This window comes from Eurytemora carolleeae, unplaced genomic scaffold, assembly GCF_000591075.1.
Source record: "Eurytemora carolleeae unplaced genomic scaffold, Eaff_2.0 scaffold443, whole genome shotgun sequence".
NCBI lineage: Eukaryota > Metazoa > Arthropoda > Copepoda > Calanoida > Temoridae > Eurytemora > Eurytemora carolleeae.
The window spans coordinates 107,990-131,763 of NW_019396329.1; the positions used below are offsets into that span (position 1 = coordinate 107,990).

Consider the following 23,774-nt stretch of genomic DNA (forward strand, 5'->3'; position numbering starts at 1 on the left):
AGAGGACGAAAAAGGGGACACCCTACAGTACAGAACGAATAAAGGTACAGCCTACAGTACAGGACGAAAAAGGGTACAACCTACAGTTTAGGACGAAAAAGGGTACAGCCTACAGTTTAGGACGAAAAAGGGGACACCCGACAGTACAGGACGAAAAAGGGTACAACCTACAGTTTAGGACGAAAAAGGGGACACCCTACAGCACAGGACGAAAAAGGGTACAACCTACAGTTTAGGACGAAAAAGGGTACAGCCTATAGTTTAGGACGAAAAAGGGGACACCCTACAGTACAGGACGAAAAAGGGTACCACCTACAATTTAGGACGAAAAAGGGTACAGCCTACAATTTTGGACGAAAAAGGGAACACCCTACAGTACAGGACGAAAAAGGGTACAACCTACAATTTAGGACGAAAAAGGGTACAGCCTACAATTTAGGACGAAAAAGGGTACAGCCTACAGTTTAGGACGAAAAAGGGTACAGCCTACAGTTTAGGACGAAAAAGGGTACGGCCTACAGTACAGGACGAAAAAGGGTACAACCTACAGTTTAGGACGAAAAAGGGTACACCCTACACTACAGGACTTAAAAAGGTGGTAAAAAATAGGACGTTAGACAACATATAGGACAAATGAAATTCAGAAGCGCTGAACATTTTCTTATAACCTTATTGTATAAAAATGCAAAAGATCAGGGTTTGTATAATGCAGTTAAATACAACACTAATCAGGAGAAAACAAACACTCTTCCCACCTCATATAGAATGCATCAAGAGATAATGCATTTATTGCACTCTAGCCCAAGGGGTTGAGAAGTATTATACAAAATATAGAAATTAAGAAATATGTAAAATATTGTAAGACTAGACTTCGAGGGCGCTTCTCACCCATCACCATCATTAATTATTAATTGTAGCCTTTCATCGATTTTTGTCGTGGATTTTGAAAAATCTAAATTTTTTGTAGGCAAATTTTGAAATTCCATCCTTCCATAAACCTTTCCAGGGATCATGTAAGATCCCAGAAAAAAATTTGGCCCGATCGGCTCAGCCGTTATGACCCAGAACAGCAAAGAATATATATATATATATAGAGATTCTACCATGGGAAATTTTTACCTTTTTCATTGTATATTTGTGAGACGAACATTTATATTGTATTACCTGGAGTGTTGAAGTTTGAAAGTTTAGATGTTGTGAGGTTTTAATCCAGTCTAGATCTGGTTTAGGATTCCCCCACACCTCACATGATATGTTTACACTGAGCAACGAATCAAACCATTTTAAAAACAGGAATATATGCAATATGTAATACTAGCTGAAAGGCCAGGCCATACCCGTGGAAAAAAAGAGAAAATATTTTTTTTAAAGAAGATTTTTAGCCCATGACACCCCTTGGCCACCCAAGAGTGTCCACAAAAAATTCTAGCCCAATCGGTCCAGTCGTTTGGCCGGCTATAGACAACATATATATATACGAATGTCTTGTTTTATTTTATAGAAGATAGTATACCAACAAAAGATGAGACTTTAGAGTAGGATTTCCAATCGAAATAATTTCTATCTTTACAGGCATTTACATCCTTTACTTTCTTAATTCAAAAATTTTCAGAAGTACAATTATTTATAGTTTAACTGAAATTTCTACATCTTTTACCTCCAGTCTTTTTTTTTTTGATGTATATAGCTTCTCAAAAGCACTTTCTATTCTTAGTCTTCATTCAATTTTGACACTTTTGAGTTTTTCAGGTTAAAAAATATTTCCCCTGTGGCGCGCCCCTCCCCTACTGTTTGGTGGAAAAAACACAAAACTGGTGGGCAAAAGAATCTATTGTTTCGTGGAAACCCTACTTCAGAGAATTTTTGATGACCTGCAAACATATATTTGTTTCTTTCTTTTCCCTATCATTGAACAATTCATAAACAGGCTATATTCATTATTCAAAGCAGAAGACCTAATTTACCATTGGAATCAAATATTTAAACCACAATATCTTTAGAACTGTCATTTTTTGTTGGTATCCCTGTAGCTATATATATATATATATAATATATAAATCTTAAAAGGAGTGTTCGCGAAAAATGAAAGGGGGTATAGGCTTAATGCGATAAAAAGCGCCTTTGATCGCTACTAATCTTACTTCTATCTGTTGCGTCTATAAGGAGAAAATTGTTAAAAACGACTAAAACCGAAGAACGTAGTGTCCATACAAATTCAGAAAGATGCAAAATTCAACTCGGATCGTAAACAAATCAATTTAATTTAAAACAAATCATTCAGATATTACAAACAATAGTCATCGATTATTTTTCGACGCATTCGTATATAGTTAATATTTCATAATATTTAGATTTTTTTTTAATAATATTTCGCTGGCGCTGGATTTTCGAACATTCCTGGAAAATATGAAAATGTTATCTTCATTAAAATCCTCGAAACAGGAATAAATGTTTTCAAAGTAACTCTCAAATCATGAAAAATACAAAATTTTATGAGATATCAACTATTTACGTCGAAAAATAATCGATGACTATTGCTTGTAATATCTGAATGATTTGTTTGGAATTAATTTGATTTGTTTACGATCCGAGTTGAATATTGCAACTTTCTGAATTTGTATGGACACTACGTTCTTCGGTTTAGTCGTTTTTAACAATTTTCTCCTTATAGACGCAACAGATAGAAGTAAGATTAGGAGCGATCAAAAGCGCTTTTTTATCGCATTAAGCCTATACCCCCTTTCATTTTTCGCGAACACTCCCTTTAATTAGAATTATTGTGAAGTAGATAGACAGAAACTGGTTTAAATATTACTGGTTTCCTCCCTGTGTCCCACACTTCCATGCACTTTATTCACAGATGGAAATATTTCAGGAAAATCTAAAATGAAAACTCCATCAGAAACCTTTATATGTATTCTCTACGATATAAAGGATTCAGGCCCTTTGTCAGTTTAGATAAATTTTAAACATAAATCTAATTTAAAGTAATAGACGGCCTTAGCTTTGATGCGGTAAATGCATTATATAGTTGGATGTTTATAGAAATATTCACAAGGGATGATGGATGATGTATTATTTAGAAGCAAAAGGACCCCTCATGCAAATCTGGCAATGCATGATTAAAAACAGTACCGGACGGATATCGATGTTTTTGTTTCTTTAAACTGTTTACTTTCATTTGCGGTTTCTTTGCGAGAGTCACTTGCGCAATCTTTGTTTATCAGAAGCAATGAAGAAATTCATAGATTCACAGGTTGATTCAGAAAAACGACGCCAAATTACTGATCAGATAAAGGATTCAAGGGTACCGTTGCAAATCAGATAAAGGATTCAAGGGTACCGTTGATCAGATAAAGGGTTCAAGGGTACCGTTGAAAATCAGATAAAGGGTTCAAGGGTATCGTTGCAAATCAGATAAAGGGTTCAAGGGTACCGTTGATCAGATAAAGGGTTCAATGGTACCGTTGCAAATCAGATAAAGGGTTCAAGGGTACCGTTGATCAGATAAAGGGTTCAAGGGTACCGTTGCAAATCGTACTTTGACATCTTTGCATGGAGAGTCACTTGAAATTACTCGTACAATCCCTTTAATCTGTAATCTTGCTTTTGAAAAGTTAAAAAAATTTCTTGTTTCGAAATGTTTTTTTTTTAATTTTAAATAAAAACATGAACTTTTAATGTTCCATATTTTGATCAAAACATTTTAATGCTTTTTGTTTCCAACTTATCAAATGTTTTGTTTATTCAAGCTTAAAACATTTTTGTTTTCATTCCACTTTTTTTTTAAATATAATTTGAATGGATTTTTTTCTGGACAGGAACATAAAGTAAAATAGCACTACTCACATAAAACTGTAAGATGGATTGTTTTAGTGACTGGGTTTCCGACACCATTACTAGCTGAGCACTTGTACCTCCCTGCATCCAACCTTCCTGTAACCACCAGTTCAAACATATATATGGATACAATCCTCATCCTAGCTTATAGTTTAATTTGTATAACTTGCTTCTAGCTATTTAAATACAAATGTATTGGAAAGTTCATAGAAAGGTACATGTCATAGATAAACTCATTCTTGGGTTTCCTGTACATTTTTTTAAACGTTCTACAATTTCCAATCAAATAAGGATAAACCCTTATTTGTGAGTTATGAAAGAACTTAAAGAAAGTTTTGGTAGCTTAACCGTGCTCTAAAATATCTGAACAATCCCTTAGTATCCCCTGTTGGGACTAAGTAACGTTGTGAACCCTCCTTTCCTCCTCCCTGTCACTCAACTTCAAGTTTCAATTTCATTTGAGAGACAAGCAATGATAGATGAAGCAAAGTTAGTATGTACTTAAACTTTATCCAAACTTTTTAGATTATACACTGGAAAAATAGTTCAAGTATGTCAACATATTTACCAATACAGAGAGCGCAGTAACATTTTCTTGAAATATTTTAAAATAATGTAGGAAATAAGCGTAATTTCAGTGGACCCTTAAAGGGAGTGTTCGCGAAAAATGAAAGGGGGTACAGGCTTACGGCGAAAAATAATCGCTTTTGATCAATACTAACCTCACTTCTATCTGTTGCCTTAGGAGAAAATTGTCAGAAAGTTGCTATATACAACTCGTATCGTAAAATAATCAATTTAATATAAAACAAATCATTCAGATTTTACAACCTAAGTGAGATATAGTAGGTAATATCTTGTAAAGAGATAAATATTAATTGCTCCTTTTTTTAGTATTTCCAAAATGTTGACTACATTTTTTTACCTTTTATAATTGACTGAGGTAACGAGAAAGGAATTGAGTCTTTGGAACAAAATCAAATATTTAAAACTCAATATCTTTAGAACCCGATGTTGTAAACCTTTGATATTTCAAACTCAGATCATTTGATCTAACAGAATTCATAGCTTGAAATATCCAAGGTCTGCAACATTTGGTTCCAAAGATATAGTGATTATAAAATTAAAAGTTGTGGCAAAGACTCAATTCCTTTGTCTAAAATTCTAAATATTAAATACAAACAACTTAATTTGGAAGCTAAATTTTACCGATATTTTATAACTCCAGTGACCGAATTTAAAGAATTTGAGCTGCGGTTTAAATTTAAGCCGCGGCATAAATATGGTTGGTTCCACTTAAAATTGTATCAAATGTTTCAAGATTTAAGCCGGCGCTTAATTTAAACAGGGTTTTGGCAGATTTAAACCGCGGCTTAAATTCTTTAAATTCTATCTCAGGGTCCATAATGTCTAATGTATACTGCATGTCACCCCACCCAGAAAACTACATGAAAACTACATGAAAACTTGCCTATGATATACATTCTATTATGTTAATTCAGCAACCTTTATTGGAAAATAGTTTTTAAACTTACAAAATATAATTTCTCGAAAGTGTAAATATAAGTACTTTTCTGATAAAACGGTTTTCGCAGGAAATTGATTAATTTTGTCTGTACAGTTTGTTGGAGCAATTTTCCATCCAGACCAAAGACGACTTATATCTTTCGTGACTAAAGGTTGAAGTAAGTCATTTTTTTATGATCTCTTGAACTAGATAAAAACGAGGACGGAGTATTCATACAACATAATAATCTATATTCTCTTATTTTTTATAAATTCAACCAAAAGAAAAAATTTCTATAAACATTGTTTAAAAATCTAGGTTTGACTGGTTAGAGCCAAGCCCAAAAGGCTAACTCCTAACTGTGTTCTACAAATCAGGATTTATTATTCCAAGACCTTGTCAAACTTTTTCCAGAAACTTCTTCTTCTTCTTCTATACTTGGTTTAAACCTCACTTGTTACACTTTATATGTCATTCTAAGGGACTAGACAAACTGGTTTCACAATGTGCATTCCATGGAATAATTTTCATTAAATCCCGCTTTGTTTAAACCAGCTATTTACAAAGAATTGGCTCAGAAATAATATCTATAATCTAGAATATAGTCTCCGTAGAATCCCTGGAAAAGGAATTGAGTCTTTGCCACAAACCTTTGATTTGTACACAGGAAAGGGAAAAATCTAAATATCTGCTTTAAACTGTATTCCGTTATCTTTATATCTTTGCAACCTACATAATGGTGCAAACCTTTAATGTATAACCTAACTTTAAGTTTTAATGTTCGGCGTAGATTTGTGTTTTTAATTAACCAATTCTAAAATTTAGAGAAAATAATTTTAGGAAAAAAATATTCATATTTAATGTTATCTAAGTATCTATTGAATTATCATATCTATTATCAAATAGTGTTTTTAATTAGAAAACAAGAAATGGTTTTCATGACAGATTCAGATAATATTAATTCGGATAGGATTCAGATTCTGGCTTAGAAGTTAGAGGGATATATTTGAATTCACAATAAGGCTTCGTGTGTTATTTTCGTAAAAAGATGTTGGTATTTCATGTTGGTGAACGATCCTTTCCTTTTCTGACGTGATACAATAAAGAACTAATCTTCTGCATGGATCACTTTCTATTATTTAATTTAAATGAAAAAACTTTCTTTTAAAAATACAATTTAAGTTTGTATCTTCGAACGTTTATTAAGTTAACTCCAGAGTTTGTACTCCGGAGTACTAACCATGCAAGGTTGTTCTCTAGAGTACTAATCGAATTTTGCTCCGGAGTACTAATCGAATTTGCACTCCAGATTACCAATCGAGTTTATAGTCCAGAGCACTAATTTAGTTTGCACTCCGGAGCACTAATTTAGTTTGCACTCCGGAGTACTAATCGAATTTGCACTCTGGAGACTAATCGAGTTTTTACTAAAGGGTCCAGAGTATAAACTCGATTTTCTGACCCAATTTTTTTTTGCATAGTTTTAAAAAGTTTACCTCGCACATTTCCATTTATCAGAACTGTCAACAGGAAATATTCTATCATATTTTATTTTAACACAAGAAAACAGGGTTGTATTAAACTCATTATAACCTTCAAAAGTTTTCTATCTTCATGTTTAAGTTCGGGGGTCCATCAAGGTTATTACGGACTTTTATCAATACTTTACAAAACAAAATCTTAATTATAGAACCCCAAATGTTGCTTTTTCAAAAGAGTGCAGAAACAAGTTACGCTTTGAAAATTATTTATAGTTGAACTTAAACTAACGTTGACAATCTGTTTCCCATGAGTTTTAAATATTTCTAGTTATACTAGGCTTCACGCCCATCTTCTATTTCAATTGAACATTTTCTATTTGTATAAATTGTAAAGCAAAAACAAAAAAAAATTTTAATTTTTTAAATTTTTAAATTTTATAACAAAAATCGTGGATTTTCAAAATTTATTGAAAATAGAATTTTGTTGGAGGCTAATTTTTGAAATTTTAGGCATCCACATCCTTCTCTGAAATTTTAGGCATCCACATCCTTCCTGTGTGGTCCGACACAAAATTTTAGCACGATCGGTTTAGCAGTTTTGACGTTTATTGGATACAAACAAACAAAGAGACAGACAGATAAGTAAAGTACATGGATAACAGTTTATTTATATTATAGACTAGCTCGGGAATCCAGCGCTTCCCAGGTTACTAAAAGTTACTCCCGCCGTTTAACCCCACTTTAACGATTTTATCGGGAAACTAGATTTTTGCTAAAAAAGCCGACTCACTCAACTCACTCTAGAGCTCCCCCAATCAAAATTTGAGGCAAATCGGTTGAGGGGTTCCTGAGTTATGATTGGACAAACAGAGAGACAAACAGATATTTCAACTATATATATTTGTTGAACAAATTCATTTTAAACTCCCCAGAGCCTTTGAAAGTCGTCTTTAACAGGTTTGCCAAGGATTTATTTCTCTGACGGAGACATACACACCAAACCCAACCCCCCCAACCCTGATACTCGATTGTGTACCAAAACCGCTCATGTTAAAGTGAAATAAGTTAAAATTCCAAGTGAAAACAATCTTTCTTCTTTTTTTTTAAACAAGCAATTATTTTCAGAAGACAATTATGTTTTAGTCACAAATCAATCACCTCTCTATTTCGAGTGTGTTAAGACCTAATAGTAAGTTACCCTTTCAAATACAATCATAATACTAGCAACAAACAATGTTCGGAACTTTATTTCAATAGTATCAACTTATCAGTTTATAAATATTTACTCCGCTCATTCAACAACCTTAAACTGTATCCTTTACCATTTGTTAAAACAAATACTCGCATTTTGTAACTCCAGAAACATTGTAATTAAATCATCCTTGTTTCAGGTTTGAAATATATTTTGCGACTAACAGTTTTAACACATCAAAGAGAGTCCTAGAGAAGCTTAATCACCTTGTGTATGCCTTTACAATATTATATAGTTAGAATGGAAATTGCGGTTTTATTTTAAGCATTAAGATTGTTTACCTCCATACTTTAATTAATTCCCTGTCATTCATTACAGGAACTTGCCCCAAACTATAATTTTCCAGTCCTATATCTTTGTAACATAATGGTGTAACCCATTTATATTTCAAATATTAAGTATTTGATCAAGCAGTATGAGATTAAAGTCTACGCCATTATATTTTTTAGATATTATTATAATATTAAGGCGGTTTATCAGTTTAATTTTCTCTATATCTTTTCTCTATATATGCATACATGCTAGCTAGTATATGTAATGCAACCGCTAAAAACTATATATATAAATATATTTTATGTATCTAAAGTACGTTCATTTCTGTTTAAACTGTCCTATTTGAGTAAGTGTCAGCTCTGGTCCATGACCCAGGATCTCGGACCTTAAATATTTTTTTCTTGGCAATTTAATCCATCTGATAAATTGATTTAATTTCAGAGAAAGGATTTGTTCGTGGACACAGTTAAAGAACCAGTTTCAAGGAAATCAAACTATAAAGGGACTACTCATCAGTTTATATCATATTAGTTTTTGTTAAAAGGAGTGTTCGCGAAAAATGAAAGGGTGTATAGGCTTACGGCGAAAAATGAGCGCTTTTGATTGCTACTGATCTTACTTTTTAACAATTTTCTCCTTATAGTGGAAACAGAGAGAAGAAAGATTAGTAGCGATCAAAAGCGCTTATATTTCACCGTAAGCCTATACCCCCTTCCATTTTTCGCGAACACTCCCTTTAAGCTAACAAATGTGTTCTTGCTTTATTCGCAGAGTAATTAAAAAAAAGAATAACTTTTAGGAAAAGAACATCGAATTAACAATACAAAGGAATTAAGTCTTTGCCACAAACTCTGTTTTTCTAATCTCTTTATCTTTGTAACACAACGTCGTAAAACTTAGATATTTCAAACTATGAATTCTGTTAGTTCAAAAATCTAAGTTTGACATATCTAAGGTTGTAAAGATAAAGGGATTAGAAAAGTTTGTGACAAAGACTCAATTCCTTAAAAAAAATATTGTTTTTTTTGTAAATTCAAATTTGAGTAAATTTTTTTTTATTTAATATCAAAGAACACAAGAGTAAAATAAAGTGATATGGAATAATATTTTTACGAAGGTTGTTTTTTTTTTTGCAGGAAATACAAAACTTGACTTTTAATGGGAGAACAGAACAAATTGGTAAAGTTTTCTAGAAGGAATAATAAATCTAGTCGAGGAGGAATTTACATTGTAAAAAAACTGTTAAAGGGAGGGTACGTACTCATTTTAAAAGGTGGGGAAAGAAAAAGGTTTGATTTCCTGGTTAAAGGGAGTGACCGGCTATGTAAGGTAGTTAAACTGAGTATGCAGTGTTGTGGAAAACTTCTTTCGGATTCATTTGAGACATATTAAACTTTTTAAAGATCTGTAAATCCTGTGCTTGAGCGCAAATTAGACGTTCAAAACTCCTCCTTTGGGGATGAATACGTTTTCAGAATCGGTTTTTTTAAATTACTAAGTAACTAAGTAAAAATCACACTGTAATCTAATTAGATGGTTGGGAACATATTACTTTATTGAAGAACTTTTTACATTTAATGTCGTCGTCGTCGTTATTTAATAATTTAAAAAAAACTAATTCTGAAAACGTATCCACCCCCAAAGAAGGAGTTTTAAACGTCGAATTTGCGCTCAAACTCGGGATTTACAGATCTTTAAAAAATTTAGTATGTCTCAAATGAATCCTAAAGAAGTTTTCCACAACACTGCATACTCGTTCAACTACCTGACATAGCCGGTCACTCCCTTTTATTGGAACTTTTCTTATGTTAATCTTATGTTTCATAGAATTTTGACAGATTCGGGCTTGAATACAGTTTTGGACAAATAACATTTCTCAAATCCTGTCTGTACGTCAGAAAAACAAATTTTCAAAATATTTTAATTTTTGACGTTATTTACTACATCAAATCAGTAACGTTTATATCTGTACCACAAATAAATAAACTAAGGAAATGAGTTTTGTCACAAACTCTTTTTTTCATTCGTATGTCCGATGTCGGAAACTCTTTGATATTTCAACAGATCAAAAGGTCGAAATTTAAAATGTTAAAGATGTACACCATCAGATTACAAATAAATGGGGAAAATTTGAGTTTGTGACAAAATTTTAGTTCCTCTTCTTTTGGATCTCAAAAATTGTTTACCTTTTTCCTTCTTTACTCCAGGTAATGTTAGGAGCAGGGTGACCTGCAGCCCGGCAACTCAAGCTAATGGTTGACCCGGAGATAGAGGTCAACTGTCGTTCATCCTCGTCCTCTATTGCCGGAGGCTCTAGGATAGATTGACAAAAGATATAAAAAAACAAGAAGATAATTTTGTATAGTTTTTTGCGACATCAGATTTTCAGGACATTTCTGCTTATTTATTATTTACACAAAAAGAGTCGGGCGAAGAAACTGCTTGACTCAAGCAAGATGGGTTCTTTCAGTGATCCAAAAAAGTTTTATTTTTGTTCCTTTAATTCTAAAAATATGTCCAAAATTATTTTTTTTAATGAAAAAATGGCATCGTTCAATTGATATATCTCTTGTGTTAAATTTGGTTCTTACATGTTTTTAATCATAGCTCTCCTCTTTATTTAAGAGCTAAATAAAGTTTATTTTATACTTAGGCCTAAAAACTGGTGGAGCGACGAGATTACAAAGTCGTTTTAGTAACTTCAAATAAATTAGATCTTCCTGTAACCTGTAGATTATATTTGAGATGTATGTACCTGTAACCTGTAGATTATGTTTAAGGGTGACAGGATTATCAATATCATTTTCTAGCTCGCAATAATACCAACCACTATCCCACACAGTCACACCTACCAACCAAACCCATGGAAACATTCTTTAAAGGGACTAGAAACATTCTTTAAAGGGACTAGAAACATTCTTTAAAGGGACTAGAAACGAAATCGCATGTGACCCTTCTTTTAAAAGATTGGCATGTTAAAGTTTGACAATTTCCTACATTGTCTTAGTTTAACTATAGAAAAATTCGCGAGAAATCACTATTGAAAATAATTTTCTTTTTAGCTTGAAAAATAAGGATATCTCAATAAGCAGACAGCTAACTTCAATAAGTACAAAGACTAATGCTCTGAATGCCGGTCTATTAATGAAAGGTCACTTGAAATTATGTTTATTATACTCCCTTTAAAGTTTAATCTATTGCTATAAATAATGATTTATTTTTCTATAATTAATCTTTTAATTAAAGCTTGTAAAATTGATATTTTCAAATGTCGAGAATTAATAAAATTTCTTATTAAGTAGGTAAATTGTTTTCAGAAATCTGCCTTGAATTATGAGACTGGTCGTGTTCAAATATATCCGAGGATCATTACGAATCTAAAATAAAAGAAATTAAATATTTTATGAAGTTTATTTTAATCATTCTGTAAACAAATAAAGATCGACCATTTTTTTCGATTCTGTGCTGTGAAATTTTATTTTTATGAAAATTTCAACATCAAACGATTTAGAAAAGTTAAGAAAAATGTTTTTAATGCCGGAGAAACCTTTGTTTGCGAATGAAAAGTTGGAATTCAAGAGTCATCGTACGTAAACCTGAATCGGCAATCTTGAAATTTAAAATTTGATAACGCCTATGCAGAGCCGAATTATAGCTGAACAGAGGTCGGAGTTTATTAATGAAGAGAAGTTTAACTACTGACGAGTATTTAAACTAGTGCCGAGCAGTTGAACTAATTGCAAGTAGTTAAACAGTTACGAGTATTTAAATTAGTGCTGAGTAGTTGAACTATTATTATGATTATTTAAACAAGTAGTTGAGCTAGTTACGTATATTTGAACTAGTTACGAGAAGTTGAACTAGTAACGAGATAGTCATCGACCGGGATTTAAACATGAGAGGTAACTATAAACATTATCAAGAGAGGTGGTCAAAACTGTTACCAGATAGTGTCAACTATAACCCGAGAGGTGGTCAAAACTGTTACCAGAGAGTGTCAACTATAACCCGAGAGGTGGTCAAAACTGTTACCAGAGAGTGTCAACTATAACCCGAGAGGTGGTCAAAACTGTTACCAGAGAGTTTCAACTATAACCCGAGAGGTGGTCAACTATAATCAGCAAGCTGGGTAAATTCGATAGATAACTCAAATAGGCAGTCAATTTATACCATCTTAACTTATACCATAAATATGGTCAACTTAAACCATAGAGATTTAGTGGATTCAAGGATTCCAGGGACCGGAAAGAGTATCCGAGCCAAACCAAGCCAAAGATATGATTTGAAGGTTACCGCGGTGTGAATCAGAGGTAGACACGGCCAGGGATCCGTATCCACGCCGCTTTAGTACGAGACCTTTTGTTTTGATTTATTTGAGTCCTTTAGTTATTGATATTTTTAGTTTTTTACGGTGTAATTTGAACTTGAAGATCTATCGTTTATACGTGATACGACGGGAGGAAAGTTATTCAAGGTCCGATTCGTTTCAGAATTAACTGGTATAAGCTGGATCGGAGTTTAGTCTAGGCTACCAAATTGAGACGGAGACGGAGGAGTACATGGTGAGAGTGTGATGATTTATGTTTAAATTTATGTTACTTAAAGTATGCATGATTTACCCAAAACGCAGAACTAAACCTTTTTGATTGATAAATTGTGTGTTGCGCGACGGTCCAGGGTTTGGATTTTTAGAATTGTACTGACGGATATCTTATTTTATAGTTTTGAACTTGGATCGTGATATATTGTAGTAAAATGACGAGATCGTTCATCTAGTTCAGTCCAACCGAGGTTACGAGACTTATATCATCAAGAACAGATTTTCTGGGATTAACGATATTTTATATCATATCTCGACGAAACAGTGGTCAACTTATACCATAGTGCTGGTCAAATTATACCATAGAGGTGGTCAACTTATACCTTAGAGGTGGTCAACTTATACCATAGAGGGGGTAAAATTATACCATAGTGGTGGTCAAATTATACCATAGAGGTGGTCAACTTATACCATAGTGGTGGTCAACTTATACCATAGAGGTGGTCAACTTATACCATAGTGGTGGTCAAATTATACCATAGAGGTGGTCAACTTATACCATAGTGGTGGTCAACTTATACCATAGAGGTGGTAAATTTATACCATAGAGGTGGTCAACTTATACCATAGAGGTGGTCAACTTATACGATAGAGGTGGTCAACTTATACCATAGGGGTGGTAAAATTATACGATAGAGGTGGTCAACTTATACCATTGAGTCGGTAAACTTATACCATAGAGGTGGTTAACTTATACCAAGAAGGTGGTCAACATAAACTAAAAAGGTGGTCAACTTATACCAAAGAGGTGATCAACTAAAATACCAAAGAGGTATTCATCTTATACTACAGAGTTGGTCAACTTATACCATAATGGTACTCAATTTGAAATAGAGGTGATCAGATTATACCAGTGACTAAGATGCGGTTGACTATTAACCGGAACCAAAGAGGTGGTGCTATTTGATTTCGACGGCACATGAAAAGTAGTTTTCCAACCGTAGCTAGTTCAACTTCTTGTTCAAAATCATAAACTCCCAACTGAAGCGCAACACGATCAAATTAAGATATAATCTACACACTTTTATCAATAGAATAGAAATGTAAGAGCATTGAATTGATGTGAGAAAGTTGTGAAAGTGAAAAAATGTTCCTGGTTGATAAATATTTTATTGATATAATTTGTTCCGGACCTTCCTGTCAGTCAGACAAAGACGAGTAACTTAATCATTCTCTTTTGGAAATTCAGAAATATTAATTTTCCTCCTGTCAGACTTTTTTTTTTGGGGGGGGGGGGGAAGAATTAGAAAAATATTCCGAAACATTCCTTTTCTTTCAGATTAATATTATTACTATCAATGAATATATTTACGCACGGAATAATTCCTGTCCTAGATTTCATCCTAACCTAAACTATAGTAATAATTATCGTCCTAAACCTTTTATATTTTATACTATGCACTTTGTTAGATCAATTAGTCTAAATTGATTTATCAGAGGTTTACACCATCAGGTTGCAAGGAAATAGGAATAAAAGATTATAATTTGTGGTGAGTAAACTTTTTAAAAGTTCTTAAACTAACCTTAATATCACCAACATAGATTACCCTGGTCCCATTTCTCCACACTTTTATCATACTCCCCAGGTTTCTGAACACATTCCTTCTTTAATGGACATATTTTATTTTTACAAAATATTTGACATAAACTCAAATTTTCTAATCCCTATATCTTGGGAACCATATGGTGTAAACCTTTGATATTTCAAACTTAGATAATTTGACCCAACAGAATTCATAGTTTGAAATATGTAAGATCTTCGAAATTTGGTTGCAAAGATATATGATTAGAAAATCTGAGTTTGTGGCAATTTTTTTGATAATACTTTAAATCCATACCGTGTGAGATTCTTAATTTCTTAAATTCAAGTTTGTTTATTAATTTAATAAATTAGGCCCCTCCCTAGAAAATGCTTTTTAGTAAAGGTCTGGATGTGCAATGCACGTTCAATGATATATTTACAAGTCTACCTCATATTTAAATGTAGACTCGTGTTCCTACAACCTTTTTCCAGGGACTTTTCCAATATATAATTTTTATTTGTAGCTCAAACAAATCAGAAAAGTTATAGACTATTTTAGTTTTTTTTAAACACCCCCCCCCCCCTTTCGACCATCTTTAATTTTCTTTAAAATTTAAGAAGCTCCAATATTTCTAAACTCAATATGAGCTTTTCTCGTCATCTTTTTTTTTAAATATGTCAATTATTTTTTTCCCTTATTGGCAAATACATGTCTATCTATAGTGTCTTACTGTTGAAAAAGTATTGAATAGCTGTGGTAAAACTGAGAGCAAAGTATTAAAGCTTCTTAAAGTACTTCTCTTCCGAAAGTATTCAACATCCATTCATCTTAATTTAGAATTACTTAATTAGAAATTAAATTTATAAATTTATAACGTTTTAGGGATATATAGGGGAAATATTTACAAAACTGTAAAAAATCATTATTTAATTATCCCCCATCAATATTAAATAAACGCGTGATCCCAACCCCCCCTCCCCTCCATCAGCAGCCAAATAAACTAAATACTCGTTTAAATTTAATTTCATTAATTTAAAATGATGAAAGAACTGTGAATAAACCAACTAATCTGATAGAGCTGTATTGTTTAAACAATTTTGGATTTATACAAAATAGTCGGTTAATAGAAAAAAAAGTAAAGATTTCAAAAAAAAAAAAAAAAATTAGGAAAATAAAGAGTTTTCTATGTAGGATGAAGACTTTTAGAAAAAGTAAAGGTGTTTAGGAAAATTTTAAGATAAAAAATGTTGTTTTACAAATCAAATTTTAAATGATATATCGAGTATACGTATTGTCGTCATAATTATATCTATACTCGTTACTGTTACAACTCTTTCTGAACTAAAGTAATCTTTAATTTTTATCAAAATAAGTGGAAAATACTGAATAAATGATTAGATACAACTGAATAATTTGTTTCCAAAATAAATAAATTATTTTTCGCTGAAATCATAGAAAATAAACCTTTTTCAAAGAACTTTGATTGGAATCCCCAAATACTGATGAATGCACATTTTTTCTTCCGAAACACTGAATTACTGTAAAAACAGATGTATCATGATATAAAGGTTTTTGTGCCATTTATATGTTATATTATTTATTTTTCATTACTTTTGGAATGTTTTCATTCATTTCATGATTTTAAGTTGTACAAAACTGCGCAATCAAAATTGCAAAATACATATTTTTGCAGCTTCAAAAGCCTTAGGGGAAAATGTAAACAACTTTGAATTGGATTTATTTAACTTGAATTTTTGTTCTCTTGCTGTAATTTATCCTCGGTCATAAATTTTTTAGTTTAAGTTTTAACTTGAGAAAACAAACTCTGCTTTAAAATCTAAGCCAATGCAAGCCATCATTCAGACTTCAGAGGACCTGAAGATTGAAGGTGGGGTGAGGGGGCGGGTTTGAATGCATTAATATTATTTGCATAATTTAAAAGTTTTCACATACATTCCTTTCCAGACTTCAGACATATCTTCACAGTAAAATTTTTCAAAACTTTTGTAATAATTTAACTTTTTTCATTTTAGTTTCTAGTTTTTAGTTCGGTTGTCGTCAGTCAGTTAAGTCTGAGATTTAGATTATTTTGACAGTTATTTGTTCAGTCTTGCCGTTTCGAATATTTTTACAGTTCTTTGGTTCAGTTTTAAGCTAGTTTTTGGTTCATTAGTTTCATATTTGATATTTTCGATGGTTTTTAGTTCATAAGTTTTAATTTAGATATTTTCTATGGTTTTCGGTTCATAAGTTCTTAATTAAAATATTTTTACTAGTCTTTCAATTGTAAACATTTTCTCTTTTAGTACATTGTAAAACAAAAGCAAAAAAAATCTCGGATTTTAAAAAAAATTGTGGATTTTTAATTTTTTGGAAATCGATTTATGTTAGAGTTTAATTTTTAAAATCAGTTATATATCCTCTCCGGGGTCTTGTGAGGTCCCACAAAAAAATTGGGCCTGATAAGTTAAGCCCTTTTGACGTTTATTGGATACAAACAAACAAAAACCCAAACAGACAAGCAAATTATTTATATTATTTATATAGATAAATAGTTTTTGGTTGATTAGTTTTAATTTAGATATTTTCACAATCTTTAGTATTCCCGTCATTTTTATTAAGATTTTTTGCTTGAATATTTTCAGCGGTCTTTGGTTTAGAGTTTTATCGTTTTACTTAAAAATATTGTTAACCAATATTTAAAAGAATTGGTTCCCGATACTATTTTAATACACAGTCTATCGGACAAAAGAAACAAAGCGACTTTGATTCAACAAAAAAATAATAATAAAAAAAACAAAGTTTTTAGATTTTACAGGTTTTCTACTAAGTACTTGAAGCAAATTGTAAAATGTATTTTTATTTCTTTTCAGAAAAATAAAAAATCTGTTGAAAATAATAATATTTTCTTTTTCTGCAAATCCTCAGTTCATGTGTCACTTATATCTTGTTAGATGTCCAACAGTACTCTCAAATAAAAAATATAAAAAAAATGTGTTATGTGCCGGTTTTTTAAAAATACAATTTTGCATTTTCATTTTGTACAATTTCGTCGACTGTAAGCGTACAGGTGACTCTACATTTTGTCAGCGGGCATGAATGATTCACAACCCTTCAGAGCTTCGTCTGAACAAAATAGTTTTTCTGTCAGAAATCATGCAAGGCGATATTACGAGGACAAACCATAAGAAGGTCGCAGAAGTGTGGCAAGAGTAGAGGAAATTAAAAATTAAATCAGCATTTGCATTCTTAAAAAGTCTTACACAATCTATTTCATAAACATGAAAAAAGAAATAAATTTTTAAAAAAATGTTATTTAAATTTTTAAATATTTTAACATGTGGGAACGATCCCTTTAATTACCTGACGTTACAGTTTAGAACTGCAGTTCCTCCCTGCTCCATTCTATAGTTGGTAGACTGGGTTTCTATCCAGGGACTCTCCTCCCTAACCTATATATATATATAAATATATAGTTGGTATACTAGGTTTTAATCCAGGGACTCTCCTCCCCAACCTATATATAGTTGGTTGACTAGGTTTCTATTCAGGGACTCTCCTCCCTAACCTATATATATAGTTGGTAGACTAGGTTTCTATCCAGGGACTCTCCTCCCTAACCTATATATATATATATATATATATATATATATCACCCTCCACTAAACGCTACTATATCTTCGGTCAGTGTACTGCAAATTACTGCAGAATACAACGAGAGCTTAGTTGAGGGTGATAAATGTATAGTTGGTATACTAGGTTTTAATCCAGGGACTCTTCTCACCAACCTAAATATATATACATAAATGTATAGTTGGTATAGTTGGTAGACTAGGTTTTAATCCAGGGACTCTTCTCACCAACCTAAATATATATAATAAAATATAGAGGCCACACAGTAAATTACATTGTACATTGTCCCTAAGCTAAATGTGCTCATTAGTAAATACATCATGTATTGCGATTAACCCAATTGAGATACGCAAATATATAACTCCGTCAAACCCATATTGTGATTGCTAAACTACGTTATATATCTTTAACAGCGCATAACTTGTAATTACGGTGTTAAGACCTAACTCTAATCTAACATCTAGAAATACATTAGTTGATATAGAGACTCCGAACTGTTTACTGCGAAAGAGTTATCATTCCCTGTTTTGATAATCAGGTTGAGGATCGTGGCCATTGGTTTGGCATTGATAGTTACAAGCTCCCAATTGATATTGATAGCGTAAGAGATCGTGGCCATTGGTTTGGCATTGATAGTTACAAGCTCCCAATTGATATTGATAGCGTAAGAGATTGTGGCCATTGGTTTGGCATTGATAGTTACAAGCTCCCAATTGATATTGATAGCGTTAGAGATCGTGCCCATTGGTTTGGCATTGATCGATTAAGAGCTTGTGTCTGTGTTGATCTTGATAGCTGACGAATTGTACCTGGAAAGATACGGGTTGGAGATCCCTTTATGGAGTAGGGCATTTACCACATACATATTTAGTTGGTAGACTGGGTTCTAATTCATTGACTCTCTTCACTAATCTAAATAATGTGTCGAGCTCTTGTCTCACTGTGGATCTGCCTGCCTTCTTTTGTTGTAGGGTACAATAGACGAGTAAACACTAGATCGGTATCCTTGTAATGGTTTGGATCATGCAACAGTTTGTATTTTGGGTCTATTTGTTACCAATGAACACCAAAAGGTCTGAACCGATTAGGCCTCAAAATTCACATGACCCTAAAGAAGGTTTCGGGAAAGTCAAAACATAATCGTAATCCTTTTACAAGAAATTTGTTGAAAACTAAAATCATATTTTCTTATAATCCCTGCAGAGATTTAATTCTTTCTCAGACTTCACTTCCTTAAAATATATATTACCGAATTCAATATTCATGGAGAAAAGAAACTTGTTAGTTGTATTTTTTAGATAATTTAACCACGACTTCCTACTTCCTACTCCTTAAACGACAATATATAGCCTAACAGACATGTTTTAATAGACATTCACTGCACAGGAAAATAAAACTAGGGTAAATGTTCATTTGAAGGGCCCAACCGACTTTTAGGTGACAAAAGAAAGTTTTACAATCTGCAAACATACTACACCCTGGACTAACCAGGACGAGATGCATTCGGTTTCTTCTATTTGAGTTCAATCGCGGTTTGGTCTCCTTAAATTCTTTAAATTACGTAGTTGTCTTTTATGCTCTCGCATTTCAAACGTACATGCCGACACAAAAGTGTATAAGAGCAAAGGCAAAAAAAGGTGTAATAGGACAAATTGTGATCGAAAGTCAGAACCTGCTGTGAAGAGGGCCAAACTTTTAAATTCGCGTGACTATAGACCTTTAACTGGACAAATTATAGTTTAGTCAAATCATACATATTAACAACAATATTATTGTATCTTTGTTAGATGGTTTATTACCTGCAAGCTAGACTTATTTACTCCCAGTCCTGTGAACCCTGGAATATCAATATATGTTGTCCAATCTGTTTTACTTATATTACGCAGTATTTTATGTTATTATTTTACAGAATAAATAATCATTTTTTTTAAATGTGTCTTATATCTTTTATATTTCGAGTTAAATTTTTAAACAAATTTGAAACCCAAAATCACATTCTTTAGGGCAATATGAAATTCAATCTGCAATGTGTTTAATGATTTTGAAACGTAGTCTAAATATCTACTAAAATATCCCACATCAATTTTACATGATAATAAACGATCTTTTTGTATTATTATCTGATTTACACATTATTTCCAAGATTGGGACACACCATTAATAACATTAATTAAGATAGTATTATTGTATCATGGAATCATGGTATCATGGTATCATGGTATCATGGTATCATGGTATCATGGTATCATGGTATTATGTTATCATGTTATCATGACATTATGGTATCATGTAATCATGGTATCATGATATCATGGTATCATGGTATCATGGTATCATGTTATCATGTTATCATGATATTATGGTATCATGTAATCATGGTATCATGGTATCATGGTATCATGTTATCATGATATTATGGTATCATGTAATCATGGTATTATGGTATCATGGTATCATGTTATCATGTTATCATGATACTATGGTATCATGTAATCATGGTATCATGATTTTATGGTATCATGGTATCAACGTATCATGGTATCATGGTATCATGGTATCATGGTGTCATGGTATCATGTTATCATGGTATCATGTTATCATGATATAATGGTATCATGGTATCATGGTGTCATGGTATCATGGTATCATGGTATCATGGTATCATGTTATCATGGTATCATGGTATCATGGTATCATGGTATCATGAAAGTGACAAGATAATTTAAAATTTGTCTGTCACTGCGGCACTTTTATCCCCACTGAATAAATTGTACTGATCACTGCACTGCAGAAAAATCATTATTTACTAAACTTTTTATTTGTAAAATAATGATTTAAATATATTGGTTTTCTTGAGAAGATAATATTTTTCTTAACAATTAAATGTTTATTTCAGTGCGATTTGTTTTAACAAGTAGATAATATAGAATTTCAAATTTATAGTAAAAATCGAATATATTAATTATTATTATATTATATATATAATATATATATTATTATTAAGTAAAACTGTGTAACTTTTGTAGTTGAATAGATTTTTATAAAACATGGTACACATATTATTTTAATATTTTTCTTGATCAACATTTTGTAAAAACTTTTGCCAAAATTTTGAATTTTATTATTTAAAAAAAAAGTAAATTTATGTTGAATTTAATTCAAGGACCATTTAGTGTAAATATATATAGGTAGTTGAATTCATGGTTTTAGGTTAAAGTTAGTTTTCAAACATTTTTAACCGGATTTTCAAATCTAAATTCAGTATAAAATTTAGCGCATCCACTTTTTCATACAATATATGCGCAAAATTGCACAATTTAAGTGATATCTTTTAGTTAGTGGATAATTTATTAATAATTTTTCAAGATTTTTTGCTAAATAAAATGTAAAATAATCTTCAGGCGTTTTCTTACCTGGAATCTGAATAAGAATTCCAACTTGAAATATTTGATAGTATTTCCACATTTTTCTGAAAATAGAATAAAAACATTTAGGTTTTTTTATGTCAAGCTTAGCTTTTTTAGTTGCCACCATTTTGGAAATCCCAGGACTATTGCAAATTTGAATTCATATACTTATGCTATATTGTAAAGGAAATTAATTCTAAATGTATGTTGAAATTTTTGTATTTCAACTCAATTTATTCATTTAAGTTTTACCTCCAGGGTTTAAAGTTTTGAAATGTTTGCATGAGTTACCTGGTGCAAAGAAGCGCAAACACACTATTATGCCAAAACTTTTAGAATAATTATTACTGCAACAACCCCATTTAAATCTATTTTCTCCAAACAAAAATATTAGAAAATTGTTTAATTTTTATCCCATTGTTGTAAATGATTAAATTATATTTGTAATTTTATGTTTGCAAGACTTCAGTCAGATTTCTTTAGTATAAAATTCATTCTCCTGGGCTGGTCAAATTCAAAAATATCTTCTACACTCTCTACACACAAATATTGTATTGTTATTTTTTGATAGTGTACGCGTACATTTTTTTCAAGAGCAAAGAAGTGGCCAAAATTCAATTAAAACATTTGTATATAGAACACGCAAATCTGCCCCTTTAGTAAAAGTAAATCCAAACTCTATGAAGCATAACCTTATTGCACCGGCTATTCCTGTCCATAGAGCAAGCTACAGTACAAACAGGGACCGGAAAGGTTGACCCGGCTCGGAAATTCAAATGCACTACGGCTGCCCGTGAGAAAGTTTGGTAGATTTATAGCACAGTTCTTTGATTGTGCACTAATAGAGGTATTAGATAAATAGAGTGCTCTATAAAGTTAAGTACACAAAGGTTACAATTATTTTAATACACTTGTTCCTAGTGTTCGCACCAAAAGCAATTTTTCACAATTGCGGACCAACGAATTGAGTTTTTGCCACAACATCAAATCCCTAAGTATATCGAGAACCTTGATGGTGAAAAACTTTAACATTCATTATAGAAAGAAATATCAAAAGTCGAAGACATCAGGTTGCAAAGATATAAAGATTAGGAAATCAGATTTTCTGGCAAAACCTGTCTTTTTATGTTATCTCTAAAATGTTTAGCATAAATCCATAATGATTAATGAATTTTTGTATCTATCTTCACATTTATATTTTCATGTAAAATGCTCAACATGTAAAAGATTAAAACTAATTTGTGTCTGATAGGGAACTCTGAGTGCTTTCACTTCAAACTTCTTTCAAAAAAACAAAGTTGTTTTTTTAAATATTGGTTTTAGAACTTTTTATTTTAAAATGAAAAGTTTTATTTTTGCTATCTTGTGTTGAGCAGGGTGGAAGCAGACTGGACCTGAGGTTACAAAACAACAATCAAATATTAATTTTTATCCCTGGAATGGGAATCAAACACAGTATATGAGAGAGAGGGTTAAAATTCACGAAGATTCTTTGTTGCCAAACCTTTTTCAAGCCGCAACATTTCTTTGCACTCGATTAAGCTTTAAATATTGGTAGACTTTTCTGTATACCTTGATGGAGTTTTAAAAAAAAAATTTACTTTTTTTCGGAGACAAAATATTTCAATTTCGATGGGCCATGAACCCTAATTAATTAGAATTACCAAAATAAAATATTTGTGTTCGTCATATCGATTATTGGATACAAACAAACAGGTTAAACAGACAAACCAAATATATATATTTAGTGTGTATATATAAATATATGATGTATATATATAATATATATATATATATATATATAATGTATATATAATCCGGATTTCCGTTTTGCAACAGAAATGACGGAATTAAGATGGAACAAAACCAGAATGTTTTCACTGTTTTTTAAACAGATCTAACGAAAAGTTAAAATATTTTACCAAAGGTTTGTCTCAATTAAAAAACCTACAGTGGAACTGTTGAATAGAAAGACGACTGTTAAGATATTAATAATATTCCAGTAAAAATTAAACAAAGAATGTGTGCTGATTTAACAAAGGTTTCCAACAAGGTTACAAGATTAGAAACAAATAAATAAAAATCTCAATCAAAATTTAGTTTGAATGCGGTGCCAAATTAAGATGTCTATAAATGCATTGATGTGTGTGTATACTGCAGATGCATTTTTATTATTTTTTACAGCTGGTAAATGGTTTGCATAACTGTACAATAGATAAATATTATTGCTCCCCCCCCCAAGAGATCGTGGCCATTGG

The 23,774-nt window shown here is 31.8% G+C and overlaps 1 protein-coding gene across 1 annotated transcript in view; it reads right to left on the bottom strand.

The window, feature by feature from the left end:
* Positions 1-21,574, bottom strand: part of LOC111701050 (opioid-binding protein/cell adhesion molecule) — a 39,566-nt gene extending 17,992 nt beyond the window's left edge. The window contains exons 1-11 of the mRNA XM_023472166.1: positions 21,523-21,574; positions 19,909-19,946; positions 17,840-17,928; positions 14,477-14,543; positions 11,679-11,730; positions 11,109-11,201; positions 10,540-10,666; positions 8,692-8,738; positions 3,850-3,936; positions 2,827-2,881; positions 1,165-1,261 (exon numbers count right to left, since the gene is read on the bottom strand). Of these exons, the coding sequence (XP_023327934.1) occupies positions 1,165-1,261; positions 2,827-2,881; positions 3,850-3,936; positions 8,692-8,738; positions 10,540-10,666; positions 11,109-11,201; positions 11,679-11,730; positions 14,477-14,543; positions 17,840-17,928; positions 19,909-19,946; positions 21,523-21,574 (804 nt within the window). The remainder of the gene's footprint in view (positions 1-1,164; positions 1,262-2,826; positions 2,882-3,849; positions 3,937-8,691; positions 8,739-10,539; positions 10,667-11,108; positions 11,202-11,678; positions 11,731-14,476; positions 14,544-17,839; positions 17,929-19,908; positions 19,947-21,522) is intronic.
* Positions 21,575-23,774: the final 2,200 nt, after the last annotated feature.